Source organism: Spermophilus citellus (genome assembly GCF_964194105.1).
Source record: "Spermophilus citellus genome assembly, chromosome: 9".
NCBI lineage: Eukaryota > Metazoa > Chordata > Mammalia > Rodentia > Sciuridae > Spermophilus > Spermophilus citellus.
The window spans coordinates 120,360,638-120,369,328 of record NC_138191.1 but is presented as its reverse complement, the minus strand read 5'-3'; the positions used below and the strand labels follow the sequence as shown (position 1 = coordinate 120,369,328).

The window sequence follows — 8,691 nt, the reverse complement described above, 5'->3', positions numbered from 1 at the left end:
CCCTTGACTGGTGCCACTTTTTACTTTGGGGTCTGCAGCTGGGTCCATGGTGGTATGCAAGCATGGCTGACCCTCACTCCCAGCTTTGCTCCAACATGTCACCTCTGCTAAGGAGAGTTAAAGGGAACACAACACAACCAGGAGGGAAGTGGGAAAGTGGCCTATAGCCTCTGCACTGGCCCCCCCAGAACTCATCACAATTCCAGAGACCTTGGAGCTTTAGCTGACCTCTGAACTCTGAAAGGCCCAGCCCTGACCAACACAGGGGTTAACTCCAATCTGCGATCCACACCCCCTGAACTGAGCCCAGCCCAGGGTAACAGTCTCATGAAACCTTCCTCTCCCCAGCTGCCATCCCACATTGAGACACACACAGGCATGCACACTGTACCAGGAGCTAAAAACTAATTAACTAAAAACCAGGTGTGGTGGCACAGGCCTGTAATCCCAGCAACTCCAGAGGCTGAGGCAGGAGGAGGATCACAAGTTCAAGGCCAGCCTCAGCTGCAACTTATCAAGGCCCTATGTCAAAATAAAAAGTAAAATAAGGGCTCTCGGTGGAGCTTTGTGGTAAAGTGCTCCTGGGTTCAATCCTCAGTACCAAAAAGATTAAATACAAATCTAATTACTGCTGCCATTTAGCAAGGGCTTGCCAAGTTCCAGGTCCATTTTCTCACATTAACCCAAGAAGATGTCAGCCTTTGTTTTGTTTATCTTTGGAACTAGGGATGGAACCCAGGGATGTTTTACCACTGAGCTACATCCCCAGTCCTTATTTTACTTTTCATTTTGAGACAGGATCTCACTAAGTTGCTAAGGCTGGCCTCGAACTTTTCGATCCACCTGCCTCAGCCTTCCAAGTAGTTAGGATTATAGGTGCATACCACCCGCGCCCAGCTGATGTCAGCCTTTTTACAGGTGAGGGAATTGAGACTCCAGGAAGGTGCAGGAGCTGCCTAAGGTCATCCAGCTAACAGAGCAGCAAATCCAGGTTTGGAACCTGGTCTCTGCCCCAACTGCTAACCCTTCTGCATACCCCAGGAATGGATGAAATCTTGGAGAAGCCCTAAACTCTGCAGGGGGTTTGGAGGTGGTTCCCTCCTTGAACTGAGGGAAAAGTTGAAGCCCAGGGGCAGGAACGGACCTGCTAAGGCCTTATAACAGAGCTGGAATGCAGTCCAACACCCTGACCTCATTCCAGTCTCTCTCCATAAATTCCACACTATCTCTTAGACCAGACTGGAGATGTGGGGTACTCTGAGCCACAGCACCTTGAAGAGAATGGTCGAATCACTTAAAAGTAATCTAGGATCCATTCCTGAAAGCAACTAGTAGAGAGAGCTCTTACCTACATAACTGGACTCTTATTCACAACTAAGCAGGAAGAGAAGGTACTAGAGCCTTCTCTGATCACTTGTTTAATTTGATCATTTCAAAAACAGACAAATTTACTTTGAAGGTCTTTCTGGAAGCTAGCCAAAGTCCCCCTAGTTGCAAACAGAAAACCCCATCTTTTTTCTCGGTGAAGATAGATAGCAACTGGCTGCTACTTTCTCTCTAGCACAGCTCTTCAGAGCCTGTTACTTCAAAGCCAGCTAAGAAAGGACTAGTTGAATATGGGCCTGGGGATGCTCCAGGAGGGTGGGAAGGTGGCAGGCAGGATGAGGAAGGCCCCCTTGGGCTGCAGCCCCAGCTCCTGTCCTGCTGACTCAGGCAGCTGATGTGGAGCTTTGTGCCCTGCCAGGGCCTGCTGCCTCCTGCCCGCCTGGGCTCCTGGACTTGGGAAACGGAAGCCTGAGGCAAAAGGAGGTAACAGACAGGAACTGAGTCAGGATCAACAGGCCAGAGCTGGCAGGAGGTGTCAGGCAGCCTTACTCCCAGATTCATCCCGGAGCCTCAAAAGAGGAGAAGGGGGATGAGAGGGCTTCCTTTCCTCTGCTTGGGTATGCTGAAGGCATGGAACCTGCGATATGAACCAGGCCCCCTGGCTGAAGCGGTGGGAAGAGAATTCCTCCTTAATTTAGGAGAAACTCTGAAATTCCTAGGCCTAACAGGCTCCCATTGTCTTGGGATCCCTAGGTTTCCCCCAGGACTTGGGGAAGCCCAGGCTCGATGACTAGTGCAAAAGAAGGTCCTTGAGGGCCCAGGGCCTGCTGAGACCAGAGGAGTGGCCTAGATGGAGAGAGAGGAGGCATTGCTGAGGGGCTGTGACCATTCACTTTACACCTACAGGATCTGAGGCTTACAGAGGTTGTCACTTGGCCAAGGTTACCACGACTTGTAAGAACTGAACTCAGGCAGTTGATTCTAAAGATACAGGTTACTCTGTCTCATGGAAAACAAGGCATATTAATAAGTTGGAGATGATAGGAAAAAAAAAGTCAGGGAGTCTCTCTACCTAAAGACACTCTCTATAAGTGGTATTCTTTTTTTTTTTTAAGAATTTTTAATATTTATTTTTTAGTTCTCGGTGGACACAACATCTTTGTTGGTATGTGGTGCTGAGGATCGAACCCGGGCCGCACGCATGCCAGGCGAGCGCGCTACCGCTTGAGCCACATCCCCAGCCCCCTATAAGTGGTATTCTAATGTAACTACTTTCCATCATTTTCTGTCAGTGCTCTGATTAGAGCAAAACCTTCAGGATGTCAGGCCTAAAATCCCGTCTGCTTTCTTTTAAACTCTACAATATTAGCCCACATAAGTCCTTACTTTTTCTTGTGGCAAAGAGGCAGATCTCAACTTCAGTTCTTCAGAGTTCTGGGCCTCCAGAGGGCAAAGAAAGTGCTCAGATACTCAGGGGAGCTGGGGGAGACACAGGCCTGTGAAATGGTTCCAGGTCAAGGATCAAACTAGCTGGATCCCAGAGGGGAGTATCATCTCTGAGCCATTCCGAGCTTTGGGTAGGGCAGTGTAGAAAAGCAGGAAGCCACCCTCGTGGGCCCAGAGCCAGCACTCTTTGTTGATTCTTGATGAAACTTGAAGACAGGACATCCCCCGACCCCCCCGCCAACTAGCAGCGACAGAAGGTTGGCAACAGAGGAATCTCCATCTCTGAGGCCTCTTTCAAGGGGTCAGAGATAGGGCCATGGTCAAAGAGAAGGAACAGGGAAACTTCTGGAAGACAGGTTTGGGGGAGACATCACTCAGCTCGAACTGCCGCCCCATAAAACAAAATGATATGTGTTGTAGCCATCTCCCTTGCCTCAGCCCCGTCTCTCCCCAGGTTGCTGGCGTTCCCCCCCAGGGGGATCAAACTGGACTGAGCACCTTGGTGGCCTGCTTCCCAGCCTCTGTCAGAAGGCAGTCTGAGTCAGACAGGAAAATGGGACAGCCAACCAGCTGGGCCCCCACCCTTGGTGAGCCCAGCTGATACATGATAGTAGGCAGCTTCAAGGGGCAGGTGACCTGGCATGGAGAGCCAGAGGGTAAGTCCTCAGACAAGTGGCAACAGGCCACCAACTTGAAAGGGAAAATTGTGCTGTGATGGGGAAGGTGTTGAAGGAACTTACTGGGTGACTAATTACAAAGGCTGGGCTGGAGCGTCAGAGGCCACTTGTTAAACTCTTCATTAAGTGGCAACCTGAAAGCTGCTACCTATGCATTCTGGGAGCTCAGAGGGGACCTTGAGAGAGAATGAGGACCAGGGGATGGAATGATGTTTAGGTAGACTCAGGAAGAAGCCTGGAAGAAAGGTGTTGAGGGAAGCAATATAGGGAGCTGGTAGCTGTGTGACCTTGGGCAGATTTTGCCCCTCTCTGAGACTTAGTGTTTCCATCTCCATGGACCTGTGCACATAGACATAATGGGAATTAAGTTAGATTAGGGATTTGAAAGTGCTTGGGAAACTATGATTCTATGGAAACATGAGCTATATCGCCTGAACCAAGGAAGGATCCACATTCTGCTGCTCCTGGCTTGCTGGACTCTGTCTAGGCTGAAGTAGCCAGGTAGCTGAAGCCATTCTTACCCCTAGAAGGGTGCTGAGAAGGAGAATCTGATTGGGGGAATCCAGGCCACTTCCTAATGTGGGTACCCTTGCATTGCAATCGTGAACGGCAGGAGGCAGCCTGGAGCCCCCATAGGTGCCTGCCCTGGTGGAGCCCACACCTACATTTCTCCTGATTGTCCTGATGACTCACACATCCCAGCCCTTTTACCTTTAAGGAAGAGCCGGAAAGGGTGTGGGGAGAAGAGGAGAAGGAGGCAGGTCCTGGGCCCCAGACCCGCCCCTGCTCCTCCCCACCCTACCCTGGGCCAGGCCACCCAGCCAAAAGGCAGACCGAGAGTCGGAGAGGCACAGAGTCCAGCATTGGTCCCAAGGCAGCCAGTTAACTCGCCGCCAGTCTGTCTGTCCCCAGAGCCATGGAGAGAGCCAGTCTGATCCAGAAGGCCAAGCTGGCAGAGCAGGCTGAACGCTATGAGGACATGGCAGCCTTCATGAAGGGCGCCGTGGAAAAGGGTGAGGAGCTCTCCTGTGAAGAGAGAAACCTGCTCTCTGTGGCCTACAAGAACGTGGTAGGCGGCCAGAGGGCTGCCTGGAGGGTCCTGTCCAGCATTGAGCAGAAGAGCAACGAGGAAGGCTCGGAAGAGAAGGGCCCCGAGGTGCGAGAGTACCGGGAGAAGGTGGAGACCGAGCTCCGGGGTGTGTGCAACACCGTGCTGGGCCTGCTGGACTCCCACCTTATCAAGGAGGCCGGGGAGGCGGAGAGCCGGGTTTTCTACCTGAAGATGAAGGGCGACTACTACCGCTACCTAGCCGAGGTGGCCACTGGTGACGACAAGAAGCGCATCATCGACTCTGCCCGGTCAGCCTACCAGGAGGCCATGGACATCAGCAAGAAGGAGATGCCGCCCACCAACCCCATCCGTCTGGGCCTGGCCCTGAACTTTTCCGTCTTCCACTACGAGATTGCCAACAGCCCCGAGGAAGCCATCACGCTGGCCAAGACCACTTTTGACGAGGCCATGGCTGACCTGCACACCCTCAGCGAGGACTCCTACAAAGACAGCACCCTCATCATGCAGCTGCTGCGAGACAACTTGACCCTCTGGACAGCCGACAACGCCGGGGAAGAGGGTGGGGAGGCTCCTGAGGAGCCCCAGAGCTGAGCCTGCCCGTCACCCACCTGCAGCCCTGCCCTCCAGTCCCCAGCCCTCCAAGAGGACTAGTATGGGGCGGGAGGCCCCGTCTTCCCAGACCCTTCCCAATGCTCTGCCCCAACTCCGAAAGCCTTGGAGGGGAGCAGTGGAGCTGAGCCCACCCTGGGCTGGGGATCCCATTCTGCATGCAGCTGTCAGATGCTCCTAACCGCAGGTGGTCCCACTCACCCCTGCTCTCTGCACCCCCTTTCCTCCTGTCTCTGCCCCTGACTGGGCTACCCACCCTCCTGCTGTCTATTAGGAATTGAGGAGTGTCCCACCCCTGGTGGCTGAGAATGGACTGTGTGGCAGAGGCTGGAGATGAGAGAGAAGAGTGTGTGTGTGTGTGTGTGTGTGTGTGTGTGTGTATGTGTGTGTGTGTGTGTGTGTGTGTGAGAGAGAGAGAGAGAGAGAGAGAGAGACTGTGTGAGATCGAGGGCGAGAGAGAATGAGGGAAAGCATGTCTGCTGGGTGTGACCCTGTTTCCTCTCAATAAAGTTCCTGTGACACTCCTTCAGTCTTTTCCAGTCATTGGCCATGGGCTGGGAGAGGGAATGACTTTGGACTTCTGGATTGGGGCCTGACCTCCCCTGGGGCTGGTGAAACTAGGTGACAGGCGGGGGTCCAGCTCTCTCTGACAGAGGGGCCCCAGACTGGTCTGGTCCCAGGAGAGTCAGGTGAGAGCTACGGAGGCGCTGAGGCTCCTCTGCCCGGCTGAGAAGATGAATGGTGCTGCGGGGCAGGGGAAAGAAAAGCTCGGATCTGGGGGAACCGGAAACCAGTGAGGTCTCAGGTGTGAGGTGTGAGGACAGCGCCGCAGGGATACGCCTCATTGAGTGGCACTAAGACCCCAGACAAGAAAGCGGCAAACAGTTCCATCAAATGATCAGATCTGAGCCAAGGGGTGCACGATCTGAGGCAGGGACGATCTGAGGCATTAAAAACCTAGACCTAAAAAGGGAACGACCCCCACCCCCAGCGTATGGAGATGGGGACAAAAGGAGACGCGCGGGCGGGGAGCAGGGGCTAGCTGGGTAGGAAGGGCCGCGGGGAGCCCGGCCAGCCTAACCCCGGCCTCCTACCCGAGCAGGCAGCAACACGCCGCCCTCCGCGGCAGCGGAGCTCCGACCCTCTGTCCGGGCCGGAGACTGGAGGCGGGGCCTGGGGTCGCTCCCACCAATCGCAGGAGGGATCTACCCATGGTACCGCCCCCGGGAAGCGCCCGGCCAACCTCCGAGTGAGCCGCGGCGCACTTGCAGCAAGTGCTGCAGGCGCGGATCCTGCTCCGCAGACGCTGGACGAGCTGACTGACGGAGCGACTTCCCAGCCGCCCGCCAAGCGCCCAGGGCGGCACTTTCCCGGTTTCACTCAGACAAGTTACTACCCGCCTGGGCCGAGAGCTCGGCTTCCTCAGAGCAGCGGGACCGGGCGAGGCCGTGCGCAAAACGTAGTCCCCGCCCTTTGAGTCATCCGCTCACCTGGCTGTGCCTGGGCCAGGCTGGGTAGCAGAGTGGGCTGGAACAAATCACCAGGTCGCCCCCACCACACTTGAGAGGCATCTCTGAACCGGTCGCCTGGAGACTTGGATTGTGTCCCTGATTGGCTTTGCCACTTTGGAAAAGCCAGTATACTTGTGTGGGCCTCAGTTTCCCTTCTGTACCATAAGAGGCTTGAACTAAAGGCTCTCCAACCGATAAAAGTGAAAACGTGGGCTTCGGGAGTGAAACTGCCTGGGTTTGGCTCCCATCTCGCCTTGCCCAAGCCTGGTGACCTTGTTTGCCTTTTGGCCCTCATTGCGGGATAGTGATTAAAAACCGGTACTTTCTCTGGAGGCTGAATCAGAAAGATAGTGAGTTCAAAGCCAGCCTCAGCAATGGTGAGGCACTTGGCAACTCAGTGAGAGGCTGTCTCTAAATAAAATACAAAATAGGACTGGGGATGTGCTCAGTGGTTGAGTGCCCCTGAGTTCAATCCTGGTACAAAACAAAAACAGTACTTTCCTCTTAGAGTTGCTGTGAAGTTTGAGAAAAGAAATGCATGTAAATAGCTCAGGATATGTGCTCAACAAATGTTAGCTATTAATCCTTCTAGAATCAATGAGTTTAGGGTTTCTCCAGCATTCTGGGCCCAAAGCAGAATAATCATCCAGGACCAGCACTGAAGAGCAGTTTTAATCCCAAACTGACTGCTTGCTTGATTGTTTGCTGGGCCCCCCAGAAAGGCAGGCCTGACAGCAGGCTTCACTCCTCCACCTGGCAGAATGAGGGAACTCAGTCCAGCCTCATCAGGTTCCCCAGAGTCCAAATTTGGCCACACTCATGGGACTTAAAACTGAAGGGCTCTTGTCACAGTTCCTAATCCTACAGGGGATGCTTCAGGACATTCTGATGCCTTTTGGGTTCCCTATTATCTCCCCTCCTTTCCTGGTGGTGTGTTGGGTTTCAAGGTTCCAAACCTGACAGAGACTCTGTGCTAGGGCAGGTGACTCCTTTCAGCTCTGGAGGTGACCTGATTTCTCTGATCAGACAGGTCTGGTGACTTTCTCTTAATGGGGTAGGTCCTGGGAAAGGAACTCTTTCTTCTTTTCTCTCCACCTCTGACTTTTTGCCTCTTGTTTCCTGACCACTCATATGGGAAGAGATGATGCTGGGCACGGTGGAGCACACCTGTAATCCCAGCAGCCCTGGTACAGAAAAGAAAAGAAAAGAAAAGAAAAGAAAAGAAAAGAAAAGGAGAAATGAGAAATGAGCTGTCTTAAGGTAGTGTGTTGCTGTTGAAGAATTTCAAAAGCAGATGGTGTGGATTACCGTATCAGACACTTATGGCTACGTACTATACTTGGTTGAGATACTGTAATGATGTCAGACCTTTTTGTCTGTAACATATTTAAACACCACCAAAACCCTAATCAAACCAAAAGTAAGATTTACTGCCTTCTTTTCCTGGTCTATATTTGACATTTTGAAAATTTCAAGTCAGGCATAATGGCATATGCCTGTAATCTCAGCCATTTAGGAGGCTGAAGCAAGAGGATCACAAGTTCAAGACTAGCCTCAGCAACTTAGCAAAGCCCTTATGCCTTAGAGAAGCCCTGTTTTAAAATTAAAAAAATAAATAAATAAAAAGGGCTGGGGATGTAGCTTAATGGTAAAGCACCCCTGGGTTTGATTCCTGGTACCAATAAATAAATAAATAAAAATTTTGGTCCCACTGCTAATAGGTACAGGGTGGTTTTTGTTTGGTTTGGTACTGGGGATTGATCCCAAGGGTGCTTTATCACTGAGCCATAAACCCAGCCCTTTTTACTTTTATTTTTAGATTTTGAGACCTTATCTCACTAGGTTGCTTAGGGCCTCACTAAATTGCTGAGGGTGGTCTGGAACTTGTGATCCTCCTACTGCCCCAGCCTCCTGAGTTGCAAAGACTACAGGCATGCACTGTGCCCAGCAGTACAGGGTTTCTTTGGGGGTGATAAAATATTCTAATTTTAAATACTGTGAAGTTGCACAACTTTGTGAATATGAACTGAGTTGAACACTGTAGAATGGT

At 52.3% G+C, this 8,691-nt stretch overlaps 1 protein-coding gene across 1 annotated transcript; it reads left to right on the top strand.

The window, feature by feature from the left end:
• Positions 1 to 2,338: 2,338 nt before the first annotated feature.
• SFN (stratifin) lies at positions 2,339 to 5,499 on the top strand. Its single transcript, XM_081306699.1, has one exon. It carries the CDS (start codon positions 4,366 to 4,368, stop codon positions 5,110 to 5,112), a length of 747 nt encoding a protein of 248 aa, XP_081162825.1. The 5' UTR covers positions 2,339 to 4,365; the 3' UTR covers positions 5,113 to 5,499.
• Positions 5,500 to 8,691: the final 3,192 nt, after the last annotated feature.